General features: G+C 30.2%; 1 protein-coding gene across 1 annotated transcript; it reads right to left on the minus strand.

The window, feature by feature from the left end:
* Positions 1-5,459: 5,459 nt before the first annotated feature.
* On the minus strand, positions 5,460-14,020 carry LOC115710679 (glycosyltransferase BC10-like). Its single transcript, XM_030639031.2, has 2 exons — positions 13,219-14,020; positions 5,460-6,240 (listed from the first exon to the last, which is right to left on the minus strand). The coding sequence occupies exons 1-2, from the start codon at positions 13,873-13,875 to the stop codon at positions 5,569-5,571; spliced, it is 1,329 nt and encodes a 442-aa protein (XP_030494891.2). The 5' UTR covers positions 13,876-14,020; the 3' UTR covers positions 5,460-5,568.
* Between the last annotated feature and the right edge of the window lie 528 nt (positions 14,021-14,548).

Raw genomic sequence — 14,548 nt, forward strand, 5'->3', positions numbered from 1 at the left:
TCCCACAATCGGTGTATTCTGTATTTATTATGCAATCTTTTTGCTTATATCCATTGTAGCGAGAAGGGAAATACTTCCTCTCCAAGCTCATAGCCTTATAAATATTGATGCATATTCACTGGGTAAAGGGTCGAAGGATTTTTACTTGAGAGATACTGTCTAAGAATTCACATTCAGAGATAATGTTGTAAGAGCTATAAGAAAAGGAATCTTTCTCCTTGTTCTTGAGTCAATACAAATAACGAGGATTAGGCTATTACCGAACTGTTCGGGGCTGAACCTCTATAAAATTCTTGTATCTTTATATTGCTTTATTTTATTGTAATCGTTATAAACTACTTGTCGCTTACTAAATTAGACTCACTATCGTTGGCTAAAAGCAAGGTCAACATTAGGCAACTTGGATTTTCAGTCAGAGGTTAAGGCCTTTATATAGGAAGCCTTAAACGCTAGGCTTACAATTCAAATCCCTTAACAATTGTATAATTAGTTAGATATTTACAAAAGACAAAAATGTGGACCATCCGATCGACCCTCAGCCCTTGCAACTCCAGACTCTAGAGGATATATTCTATATATTAAGAAGTTGGCCATGTAGGCCAACCTTAGTATATTCCTCCTCTCTACTCGAAGGGAAAGAATGTGGTTAGCTTTATCCCTCATCTAAAGGGTAGGAATGGATTTGTAAGTGGAAACTCTTTGGAAGTGGTAGTGGGAAACTTGCTTGCCAAAATGTATTAGTATAAACCTTAAGATCACTCAAAAAGATGATAGAGAACAGTCTGGAACTAGTCCACAAAGGCAAGACTGATTGAACCTATTACAACACCATTGTCACCTCCTCGACCCGATACTTTGAGATCACATGTATAGAAGAGACAAGGGGAGGTGAGAAACCTGACAAAGTGACCAAGTACAAACAAAATTATGGCCAATCGTACCCAAGGGTACTTTCCAGATAAATTACATCGTACAAGGCTGGTATCAGTGAAGTTCCATCTGAAGTATACCAACGTAGACAAATGAAGAGCTTAAGTCATACATTTGACTATAATAAACCCAACATTAAGTTTCATATAGAGTTTCTAAAGAAACAACATATGAAAATAAGGTTGTACATGCCTACAAGGCCTCTACAAAACCCTTATCAAGGTCAAAAGAGAACGAAAACTCAATTGCCCACTTGGAACCTAGCCCTTGGCTGGCTAGGGTTCCTAAACTTAAAGAGGACTGGCCAAGGATCCGTGACCCAACCAAGGGATGGCCAGGGACCCTAAATGTAACGCCCTCACTATTAGGCACGCTACCCAAGATAATTAAGAAACCCTAATCCCTAAACGGGATTACTAAATAGAAAAGTGCGAGAAATTTAAACTTTAAATGCAAATGGAATGAAAATAAACTTGTAATAATTTTAACATTACAAACAAACAAAAGTTACATGTCTCGGGATGCCAAAAACAATTTACAAAATATTACAAGTCTGTTTCCAATAGTCGACCTAAGCGGCAAAACAGACTTACAAAAAAAAATCATCACTGGTAGACCCCAACCCGCTTGGTCTAGTGTGACCCGAACATGTACATACATCGCCCAACTCCCCTACTCATGGCTAATCAGAAAAATATTTACCCTTTCCTGCCCAGTAGAGCACTCGCGAGCCAAGCCCAGCAAGACAGTAAAATATATCAATAATCATATATAATTCATCACATAAATAATAATGTCATTTCATATTTGTCTGTATGACATAGACCTACGTGTTACGCTCACACGCCTATTTATGTCTATGTGGCATAGACCTACGTGTTACTCTCACACGTCTAATAACAATAAGGCCTTAGAACGGTTCATCTCGGTTCTAGTTACCGAGTTCAACCCGATTATGCCTTGAACACATAACCCTTAATTTCAATAGAAATCTATATACATCATGGCATAATAATTAGATATTGACAATATACTAGGGTAATAACCCTAAGCCAATAAACCGCTCATTTTAGAGTAATAACTCTAATTCCGGTTTCTAGTCTTTCATATATATATCATATTCTATATAAGCGTCATTGCGCATATCTCTACATGCTAACTACTGTCTTACCTGATGTCCCGCAAATATGGAGATTCCAAATCCCCGGGTGCTCCTGACCAAGTGTCGGTAATCCTAGTCACAATTTCGGGATACACAAGTATAGGGTTAATCCCTAAATCCATTTCCACAAATTATAAACTTGGAATTTTAAATTCCAGATATTCACACAAAGCTCGGAAAGAGCTTTCCAACGATATAAAGAACGTTCCAAACGGAGTCCCGAGTCAAAAGTTATGATCGAAAAAAAAAAACACACTATGCTGCCATAAAATGGCCGCGGCTACTGGGTTTAAAAACCTAGTTTCCAGCCACGAAAATGCATCCAAAAATACCAATTTTCATGCTATATCAACCCACAATCATACCAAACTTTCACCTAGCATAAACCAAGTAATTAGAGAGGAATTGCACCTAATTCACTCTCCAACAACACCAAAAACCAGCAACTAAAAATCAGCATTCAACAATGAATTTCAGCCCCTAAACTCATCCATTTCAACTCAATTCACAACCAAAACTTAAATCCATCAAATAGATTTTCTAATAATTAAATCAAGAGCTTAAAACACAATTCATGCATTAAAAATCCAATGGTAAAAACCCCCCAAAATTCAGATTAAACAACATAAAATTTAAAGCTCCAACTTAAGCAAAATCACCAAGAACTTCAAGCTCAAGAACTTGAACTTCAACAATTAATTTCAAAGTTCAATAACAAAATAAAAACACAATAAAATTCCTTTTAAATTCTATCTAAACCTAACCCAACATAAATTCAAAAGATCCAAGTACAAACATGCTCATATCAACAAGCAAACACCAACATGCATCTCAAGACCATCCCGATCTATTTCATGCTTTTCAACCATAAAATCACAGCAGCAACTTCATTAAATTTTAGCAATGGAAAAACTACCTCAAGCTTCAATGCAATGATCAAGCCACAACTCCTCAAACAATTCTTCAATTTCAAGCTTGAACACCAAGCAAATCACTAATTTTTCAACAAAATACAAAGAGGGATAGAGAGAGAGAGAGGGGGGGGGGGGGGAGGGGGCTGTTTTAGGGTTAAGGTAAATGCAGAAAATGAATTTCATTTTTTTTTTACAAAGAATGCCTTTAGTTGAAAATAAATCCAAAAATACATATTTACCATTTTGCCCCTAGGGCCATTTCTCACACACTCAAACAATTAAGGGCATTGAAGTCATTTCATATATAACACATATTTAAATAATTTTAGATTCATCACACATAAATAAAATGCCAATAATTTATCCCAAAATTGTATTTCGGCCCCAAACCCGGTTCGGCCCGAAATACCCGGTTGTGACTATACCGCGCCAACTTGTCAGAACACACCTGAAAAGACATCACAGTCATACTATATAATAATATAGTCCCATAAGCACATAAATATATTAATTTCATAATTTTACCTTTCTCGGGTCAAAATTACTAAAATGCTCATGGCTCACCAACGGGGTCTTAACATGTCATAAATCATATAAATTCTCACATATTAATTTATAAAATAATATAATTCCACAATAATACAAAATTAACTAGTTAGAGTTTTGCTAATCCATTCTCTTAATCCTAGGGTATTACACTAAACCCAGGAATGGGCCAGTTAGACTTTAGGGTAAACCCTTATAGTCGGCCAGCTCCCATGAGAAGACCCCATGGTTGGCCAGGTCTTGAACAAGACCCCTATGGCCGGCCAGGGTGTGTTATGGATCAAAGTGTGTGTTTTTTCAAGAACTCAAACATGTTCTTCGTGACTCAAAGAGTCAAGAATCACAACAAAGGTCAAAATTGAAGATTTTTTGTCAAGAAATCACACATTATACATCCCAAAAATACCATGTGGATTAAATTACCAAAAAGATTACAATCTAACGTGAGAATCAAGAAATATTCAAAACGAAGAAAAACTTCAAAACAACCGTTGAAAAATCAAATAAACCAGTGAATAATAGAATTTTAAAGCTTACCCACTACTAGAAACTATTGATGAAGAAGATGGGAAACTTGAATCGTCAAAATGATGCAAAAATCTCGAGAGATGGAGGACAATGGGGTGTTAGCCTCTAGAGAGAACAAGGAGCTTTCAAAAGTTTCTTTCTGTAGAGAGAGATGGAAATGTGGGAAATGAGAAGTAAGTTCCCCCCATGAGCTTATATAGCTTTTGTGGGATCCCTTCTCACTTGCCATGCAGCACGTAACAAAAAAAAACATACAGAAGAGTAATGCTGTTAACTTACTGCTAAGGAATCTAATTAGACAGTCAAGAGAAAACATTTAAAAGGCTAAATATACTGCAAGATCTATAAAGTTAAGGATACATCAGTCTCGACTATGCTAGAAAGTCCCTATCCACACAGATGTTCGTATAGGGACTTGAGGGGAAAGTGTTATCCAAAATTTTGCCCACCTTATGTGGCATGTGCACGTGTCGAAAATCAATGCCACGTGGGAGTACAATTCACTAACAAGAAGACCAGGCTATCTACTTAGCACTTCAACACCCAAAGGGTCCTAGTTTTTAGAAGGGATGACGAAATGAGAAACTGGCCACCTCAAAGGGGCTAGCCAGCAATCCCTGACTGGCCCTATGGCCAACATAGGCTGACCAGCTTCTAGATACTATGTGGCTGGCCAACATGCACCGTGGCAGATGCATGGCCATCAAGCTTTTTGCCTGGCAGGTTTTTGGTGTGTAGCTTTTATCTGTGGATAGCAAGTCAAGCAACAAATTGGATGTTAACATCCCACAAAAATATGGGGAAAATATCAGCAACTTTCCTATTTTTGAGGGGCAATTTAGTCAGTTGAACTTTATTAATTTATTATGTAAATAAGAGCTTTATTTATTTATTTTTAAGGGATATTAGGGATGTAAGCTCTACTATATAAAGAGTATTAGTCAAACCCTAAAATCTTAAGTCTCAAACTCTATGTCTTAAGCTCTAAGTCTGATAACTCATCTCATCTCTCTCTCACACACACATAGCCTATCTCTATCACTTGAGATTTGCCAATTCTAATTCTCACATTATAATCTTAAGAGAGCCACTCTAGATCCGACTACTATAGTGATCTAAGGGGTATTATCTCTAGTATCAATAGAACTAAATGGGGGATATGTCATTACCCGCTAACTAAGGGGGCCAAACCTCTATAAAATCTCGTCTCTATTTATTTTTTTATTCTTATTGTGTAACACGTGGCAAGCATCGGCACTAAATACAATTTTGTTATTGGTTGGCCAAATTTGAGATCAACAATTTTTATTTAATTTTAGAACTTTAAATAAAATTACTTTCGATTGAAATAAGATTTGATTATTTGATTAAATTATATATGACATTTTTATTATAACAAATAAATAACTAATAATTCGTGCATTTGCATGAAACACCAATCTAGTATATAAATATATATATGTAAATTTGAACACATTTTTTACATCATTAAGCACCAGTATTATTTAGTAGTACGTACCATGGTGCAATTCGCAACAATTGTTGTGAAGTTTCTGGTAAAAACTTTCTAGCAAAAAGAAAACATAAGGAAGTACTCTTCATATTACCACCACTATCAATATATGTACAATTTGTACCAAATCTTATCTTATCCAAAATTTCTTCTGAAACATTCTTTTTTCCAAATGTTCCTGGATGGGCTTTCCCACCTTTGGACCAATCAACCCATGTAATACTTCGATTTGAGTTTGCCTCTGGAAAAAGAATGTTGATAAGTGTGGGGATATAATGCTCATCTGCGTAACAAGGAGGATTACAATACTTTTGAAAAATTGGATAGTATTTTGAGTCTGACACTATCTCTACAGAAAGCTTTCGATTGGAGGCAAACCATTGCGATCCTTTTCGCCAGTTGGATAAGGATATTTGAGGGGACATTTCAGAAGAGTATCTTCCTTGACCTTCCCTTCCAGGATCATCAAATAGTTGGACAAAGTTGAGTTTTGTGTTGATTAAATAGTTGTATGTGTTGGTGAAGTTGAAGAGAGGAATGCATGCCTCAGATAGCAAAACAAATCTCTCATTTGACAAGTCTAAGAGTGCACTAGCTATAAGTCTTCTTTCTGCATCGGTCATTGTCGATTTTCCCCAGTGCACTTGCTGCATGTTAAACAATCTTTTTACGTTATCTTTATATTATCAAAAAACTCTATTATACATTATACTTTATACTACAATTACTTTTTCCTTTTACATTGTTTACTCTATTTTTTTTTATATATATGAAAAAATTATTAGATTGAGTACCCGACTAGTTGCTTGATTATTTACCTTTTACATATTTATAATATTTTTTTAGTCAAGAAAATATATTACAATCTATAGGGTAACCATTTACCACTTACTAATATTATAGGTAATTATATTTACCATTACGGTATCTTGTTACTATCGTAGTAATAAACATTTACTCATATTATATCATATTATATACCATCAGGAGAATTTGTTAGAATCTTATTAGTAACTAGTTTCCTATTACATGTAGCCCAATTAAGTGTAACTAGTTAGTATCCTTAGTACTAACAAGTTATCGATTGTGTGAATCTAAATGTCAATGTATAGATACTTTTTTAATATCAATTACTAGTTACCTATAAATTTAACAATAGTAAAATTTAGTTTTTTTTAATTAATTGCATGATAGCCAATTATTATATTTTGGTAAATAATTAACTATATTTATATTAATATATCTAGCGTGATATTTTTAGCTAACATGTAACCCTTTCCAAGGTAACTACTTACCTATCACAGGGTAACTACTTACCTATCACTAGTTATCTTCAAAAGGTAATTGGTTTGCCCTCACATGGTAACTGCTTATCTTTCCTAGAGTAACTACTTACCCCTCCGAGGGTTACCAGTTAATAAATGATTGAAACTAATTACTATAACTTGTTAAATATAATTAAAATAAAATAAAATCTAAAAATATGAAAGGTAATTGATTGCGCCTACTCTAACCTTAAAAGTACAAAAGTGACAATAAAAATACTAAAAGTATATTTATACTACTCGAAGGCTTATGTAATAACTACAAGATTAGACATGAAAATTAACAGATTATTAACAATTTAGTAATAATTAATTAGTAAATTATATTATACGTGCATATAATTCTCAATTATAGAAATTTTATTCTAAGTGCACTAATTGTAATATGAAATTTAATATTTTTCACGTTTTATGCCCGACAATAGTGAAAACTTGATGGAATGACCAATAGTATCACGGTATTGCAATTTAGTATTTTGGAATAAACGCAGAAAGATTTATGGATAGTTAAAATTTTGAAATTATGTGGGGAACTGAGTTATGACCATTATACTCTTAATTTTGTCAGTAATTTCGTATGTTTGTTAAGGCACAATTGGTCCTTTTTCCAAATAAACTAATTTAATTAGTTATTTAAACCTTTTTGGTAGATTAGTGTGTAAAGATTGAGGATATATTCTGAAAACATTAAAATAATCAAGAGAAAATTATATTAATCAAAAACCAAAACGAAATTTCTCTCTCTTCCCTAGACTAAACCAAGGAAGACTAACCATTTTTTAGACAAATTCTACTAATTGGTGCAAGTTTTCAAGTTGTAATTGAAGAGTAATTAGTAAAAATTGCAAGGTAAAACCCTAGTCTCTTTATCTTGGTAGTTTTGAAGAGAAAAAGTTTTTAGGTTCTCTAGTTTGTGTTGAGTTTAGACATGTTTAATTGCTTGTTTTTAATTGAGAATTATATTTGAATTGTGGAAATATTGCAGTTGTAGTTGACTGAAACCAAGTTTGAGTTTTAAAAACTCAAAATTTGGAGCTTCAATTGTATTTTTTAATTATGGGTTTAATGTTTGTTACTAAGTTGTAGTTTAGATTTTGAACTTATTATAGGAATGTCCTGAAAATTTTGGTAGAGTTTAAACAGGTGTAGGGTAGATTTTAGTTGCAAAACTCGAGTTCGGGAAACTCTAATACAAAAAGGGTACCAATTTGGGGGAAACAAATAAATGTGTCTTGCCCAGAATTTTGGGCAACTGTTTAGGGATCCGGTCGTCCATTTAGGAGAATTTTTGGGTACCATAGTTTTTATATTTTCTCAGTATTTAGCATACTGCAACGATATTTATCAATATGGAAACTTCAAATTATGAGTTTAAGCTCCTGAAAGTATTTTAGTGAGACACTTATTAGTTTTACGTTAATGTGACATAAGGTCTTCGCTCATTAAGCAATTTTCCACTCAGGTTAACTACTACACTTGATTATGGAATTAAGATAAGATTAATATTCAGATACACATATGTACATGTTTAGTGTATATGTACTTGATTATGGGCTTTTTGTAGAAACCCTAGATGAGTCATGGGCATGACCATGCTTGTATTTTAGCCTATAAATGCCCATTTATTTATACGTAAAGGGGGAATCAAAAAAAGTAATAGCCGAAGCTCTGTGAAAATATCTCTAAGCTTTCTTCTCCCTCAAGAGAAACCAAGAGAGCAGAGTTAGAGTTATACTGTAAATACCATTGTAATATATTAAACACGACTTATAAGGCCAATATAATGATTCGTGGACTTGGGATTATCAATATCCAAACCACATAAAACTCTTTATCTATTTTATTTAATGTTTTTACTATTTCTTAAGCTCTAACTTAATAAGTTTCCAAAAATCTCAGTAAGCACTAGAGTAGTGAGTGTAATTTGGTGTTATGGTTAATTGTACTTATAGTGTGGATTGATTATACCACATCAGTGTGATTAGAGTTCTGAGTATAGGCTAATATTATGGTTAATTGTACTATAGTTAAGAACGTTCAAGACTCACTTATACGCGTTGGACAGTGTACTTATGGTAATTAGGTGTATGGGCGCCTAATTACTGATCAAATATATGTTATATGTTTTATACTTTTCTTATTGAGTCTCTCGACTCACAGATATGTTTTCATGTGAGTAAAGCCAAGATTAAGACTGAACAATAGTGAGTGTAGAGATGGATGAAAATTATACATATCCGAACAGTTAAACCTGAAGGATTACAATCTTCGAAACAACACATGCTTAGTTTTCGTTGCCGCTAAATGACACTTTTGGTAATATATATGTTATGAATATTTTGAAAAATAGTTTTCGAGATCCTTGACTTGTAAATATTGTAATTATGTTATAAAGTTTAGTATAGTGTTATTTAAGGTTATTTGCAGCATAAATACTAAATATTTTTAATTTTTTACACTTAAATACCACATCTTTTTTTTTTTTTCAACGGGTTAAATACCCAGAGCTTAGTTTTACCTACTCCCATTACTACTATTTTGTTAAATATAACTGAGAATATTTCTATCATTTTAAAAAATTTATTAATTAAATTTAAAAATAAAAAAAAATTACAAATAAATTATTATTTTTATAAATAATATTTGTAAATAAGTTATAAAAACAAATAATTAATTTTTTTTTATTATTTTTTCAATCTCTAGATTCCTGACATTTCTAGCAAAAAAAGAGCAAAAGAAAAAGGAAACAACAATGAAGGATTAGTCCTGGACGCAGGCAAAACGTGCAGAAACGAGTAAGAAGAAGTGATCTGCCATGGACTCCGGCAAAACATAAAGATTTGACATGAAGGAGAGGATATGTGGTGCCTCGGGTCTGAGATCGATGCGAGCAAGGGAGAGGGTGAAGGAGGTCTATTTGAGCCGCCACTAATGTTCACTAATGTTCGAGGTGGAGGATGGTGGTTGCCCTTGAGTTTTTGGGTTCTAATTGTTTGATGAGTTTGATTTATGGTTTTGCATAAAGAAAAATAAAGATTTATGGGTGAGGAATTTGAGGAGCCAAAGTCAGATTTTTTAATTATTTGAATTATTTCACCAAATAAATTTAAGTTTTGTTTGATAAATTTATAATGAATTAGTAATCCTTTTGTAGGGTTTTTTTTTTTTTTTTTTGTGATTGTAGTTACTGTAATTGTTTGAAATAATAATGAAAATATAGAATCTGCCAACAAACAAAAAGGAGGAGAGAGAGATTTTAATATTATTTAGTTTTTTGTTTTTTTAAAAAATTATGAAGTGGACCAATACCTGAGTAACACATGGCATAGAAATTTTCTCAGTTATATTTAACAGAAAAGTAGTAACGGGAGTAGATAAAACTAAACTTTGGGTATTTAATCCGTAAAAAAAAATATGATATTTAAATATATAAAATTAAAAAATATTTAGTATTTATACCGCAAATAACTCTTTTATTTATTACGAATTTTTGTAAACACACTTTTATTTTAAAATCTTATGATTAACAAAAGTTGGCACAATAATTAAGTGAACACCATAGCATACCTAAGCTAATAGGACGTCACAACTTAACCAACGTATTGACGTAATAAATAACCTGCCCAACTAAGGTAGAGTTTAGTTGGGAGGAATAAAAATATAGAAATAGGAATGAGAATAAGAAAAGAAATAGAATAAAATTTAAAATGCATAAAAAATTAATAAAAAAAACATTAAATTTTTTCTCTTATTATATTGGAATAGTCTTTCCTTTTTAAAATGGAATAGTCATTCCACTAAAATGATAGAAAAAGCATTCCATTGGAATGTCATTCTAATACTTTAAAATGCAACTAAACAAAGTAATGTAATGAAAATTATTTCCTTTCTATTTCATTCAATTTCATTAACTCCAACCAAACGCCACCTAAACTATTTATAAACTCTATTGAAAAAACAAATTAAAAAAGTTAATTACATGATGCTGAAATCAATTTATTATCAGGAAACATTTGTATATTTTTTCAATTAATGTGTTAGTGTGTCTTAAAAAAAATTGTACATTCATGCTTCGTCATAGTATTAATGATGATGATATATTTAACAATTTTGCTATTGTAGAAAATCACAACATTGTTTGGGGATCTAAGCAATATATGCCCTTGAATAGCAATGTTATATCAGTTTATCTTCACATAATTATCTACCCCAGAATAAACGATTGATGGCCCAAACAACATCTCTAATTCAGTTGTTTCTACCCCTAAACATTAGAAGAAAAATATAAAGAAAATGCAAAAGAATAAAAGAAGAAAAAAAAATAAAAATAGAAAAGAAAAATAAAGAAGTACCTAGTCATAACCTTAAAAAAGTATTCTACAACCCAAAAAAGTGCGGAAAGAAATTATTCTAAAAAATTTACACAAAATAAAGAAAAAAAAAAATAAAGGAAGAAATCTGGAGATAAAAGAATTTTTTTAAGAAGAAGTAGCAAAGACAAAACTAAAGTCAAATAACTATTAAAATACAAAATAAAATATGTATATAGTACAAAAATAATAACACTTATGAAAAAAGTTATAATAGAAATCATTAAAATAATTATATATAAAATCATAAATAAATAAAAAAGAAGAGGTTTTAATGGTTACATAAATATGTAACAAGTTATATTTTTTTAACCATTAGATTAATATTGAATGGTTGTGATTAATTTAAAAATTAAATAAAAATAAATAATAATTAACTTATAACCTAATAGTCACTTAGTAATTTATTTCCTTATAAAATTTTAATGAAAATTAATTATATTTTAAAATTAAATTAATTATAATTATTAATTAATTTTTTGTAATTTATTATTAAATAAGGATCTTTTTAACAATTTTTTTCCTTTAAATTATTAAAATTTTTATAGCAAAACTCTTTATAATTTAAAATTATACACGTATAATTTCATAATTAAAATTTTATTACACTTATAACTTTAATTTAAAATTATTATACTTAATTATTAGTTTTTTTATTTAAATTTTTAAAATAAAAAAGTGAAATAAATTGAATGTATTTTTTTAAAAAATGGCTAAATTCCTGCATTTTTTTTTTATAATGGGTCATTTACTAAAAAACAAAATTAGAATCAAAAAAATAAAGTCAAGCTCCCTCAGAAAACGAAATAACCTCAAACTCGAATAGAAAAACTCATACTTAGTTCTTCTTGTTATAAAAAAATAATTTAATAACATTTAAAAATTTATTATACAAGAAGAGAATTCTAATTTATGTAAAAAGAAGTCTAATTTTTTGTAAAAAAAATAAAATAATATTGATTATAAATATTATAATTAAATGACTTAACTGTTAAAATAATTACAGATGGATTTATATAAAATATTATTTATAATTAATAATTGCTAAAATAGATCTTGTTAAATATTCAATTAATTATTTTAAAAAAATAATTAATTATAATTAATTGATTCTAAAAAAGGAAGTTATTTATTAGTAACCTGCTATTATAAGTAAAAGAAAAATGTAATCATAATAGTTACAATAAAAATGTAACCATTAAGTAATTACCCAAATCACAAAACTAATTTCCTAATTTTTAAAAACTAAATAAAAATGAAAATATAACATAAATATAAATTTACACGTATAGAAAAACAAAACCCATAGTCATAATTTTTTTGAAAATAAAAAAAAAAAATCATGAAATTAGGGAGCATTTGGTAATACTTTTTGTTTTTTTAATTTTTTAATTACAAAAATGAATGTAAAAGTTCTTAAGAAATAAAAATGTGTTTTATAACCTTGTTTATTAATTTTTTTTTAAAAAAATCACAAATGTGTATTTTATAATTTTTATTTTTTGATTTTATTTAAGTCAGGTCTAGAGTTTGGGGCCGGGGCCGTTGTCGAGTTCGGAACTGGGGCTGGGATAGGAGACCGAGTCCCAAGGTCCAAGTTAGGGTCAAAGTCCAAAATATTGATTTAAGAAAAGAAATATTTAAAAAAGTTGTGAAAGTAATTTTTTTTTCAAAATTCTTAATTGAAAAATTGAAAAGTAAAATTTTTAAAATATTTTTACTTTTTTAATTAAAAAAATAAAAATTTATTAAAAAAGTATTACGAAAAACTTTAGTATTCTAAAAATTCCCATATGTTTTGTTATATATAAAAAAAAAAAGATAATTATAAAAACTCCCATACTTTTTGTAAGCATTTGAAAAAAAAAATGTAAAATTATGTAATTTTCACTTAATTATATAAAAAAATATATTTTTAATAATTAATTACCTTACTTGGAATTCTTCTTTTGTAGAAAACAGAATCTTGAGTAGTTGAATCCACGAAAGAAGGATGTGTGTGAACATAAATACTATAAAGCTCTTTGTGACCCTTAAAGAATATCTCCCAAATTGGAGCAAAAGGTAAATTTCCCTTTGTCAAGAACATGAAAGCCACTTTAGGTACTCGGCTGTTGGGATATTCTCTAGTTCTTGAAACAAATGAAGCCCGCCACAACAACTCATTATCATCAAGATCATGCACAAAATTTGAGCTCTCTCTATTATTAATGGCTTCAAAAACGCTGTTGTAGGGAGTCGGTGGCGGTGGCGGTGGTGGCTGGGGCAACGATGGCAGTGGTGGTGGCAGTAGTGCAAATAAATTCGATGACAAAAGAATATCGGAAGTTGTACTAATTTGTGACATTATATCGAAGCTTTGGAAGCAAAATACGGCTGTTATTCCAAGGGTCAAACCAATGAGAAAAAATGAAAAGTTGAAAATATAACTTAGGTGACCGTAGGATGTAGATCTACTAAGAAATTTGGCTATTGGCAGAGGTTTGTGTTGCTCTTTTGCATTTCCCATTGTGGCGTTGAGTGAGAAGACAATGTTTTTGGTATACATATAGTGAATATATAGGACTATATAAGAAGATGATATCATATATGACAGCTAAACAAACCTATGCATTGCATGTGTTTAAATGTTATGACCTTTAATTCAAAACATAGAAAGCTAAATGGGAGACTTGTTATGTTAGCAAAAGATTCATTTTCAAAGCCAGAAAAGATCGTTGTGAAAATTGAGCAATAAGGGTATGACATGTTTTTATACTTAAATAAAAAAAAAAGTTTTTGTTGTTTGAAAGTTAATTTTCTTTATGAGAAACTTTATAGGGTATTACTTTTAGGACATTTGATCAATATTAAGTTACATTTATTTTATTTTAATAAATATTATAGAAAATGACTCACAAATGATGACATTTGATGGTGGTGAGTGCATCATTTCAAAAAAAAAAAAAAAAAAAACACAATTAGTCAAACTAATTTTTCCTAATTTTCAAAAAGAGAATCATAATTATACAATTAACTATAGTATTAGTAAAGATATATTATGTATATGGCCACTAAGTACTATGTCTATGAACTTTGATTTAAATTCATTTAAAAAACAAACTTGTGTATTTTGTACTTGTGTGAGTTATTTATGAAATTTATAATTATACTCATAGCTATAATCTCAATCCTATGATAAAAATTTTGTAATTAGATATAAATATTCGCTGTGCAATCAAATTTATCAAAAAAAAAAAAAAAAGAAAAAGAAATACGTA

This window comes from Cannabis sativa, chromosome 3 (genome assembly GCF_029168945.1).
Source record: "Cannabis sativa cultivar Pink pepper isolate KNU-18-1 chromosome 3, ASM2916894v1, whole genome shotgun sequence".
NCBI classification, from domain to species: domain Eukaryota; kingdom Viridiplantae; phylum Streptophyta; class Magnoliopsida; order Rosales; family Cannabaceae; genus Cannabis; species Cannabis sativa.

Coding starts and splice junctions, on each gene's coding strand:
- LOC115710679 (XM_030639031.2), bottom strand. CDS start 13,875: ATGATATCATCTTCTTATATAGTCCTATATATTCACTATATGTATACC. Junction 6,241..13,218: donor AAAGAAGAATTCCAAGTAAG/GTAATTAATTAT, acceptor TTTAACATGCAG/CAAGTGCACTGGGGAAAATC.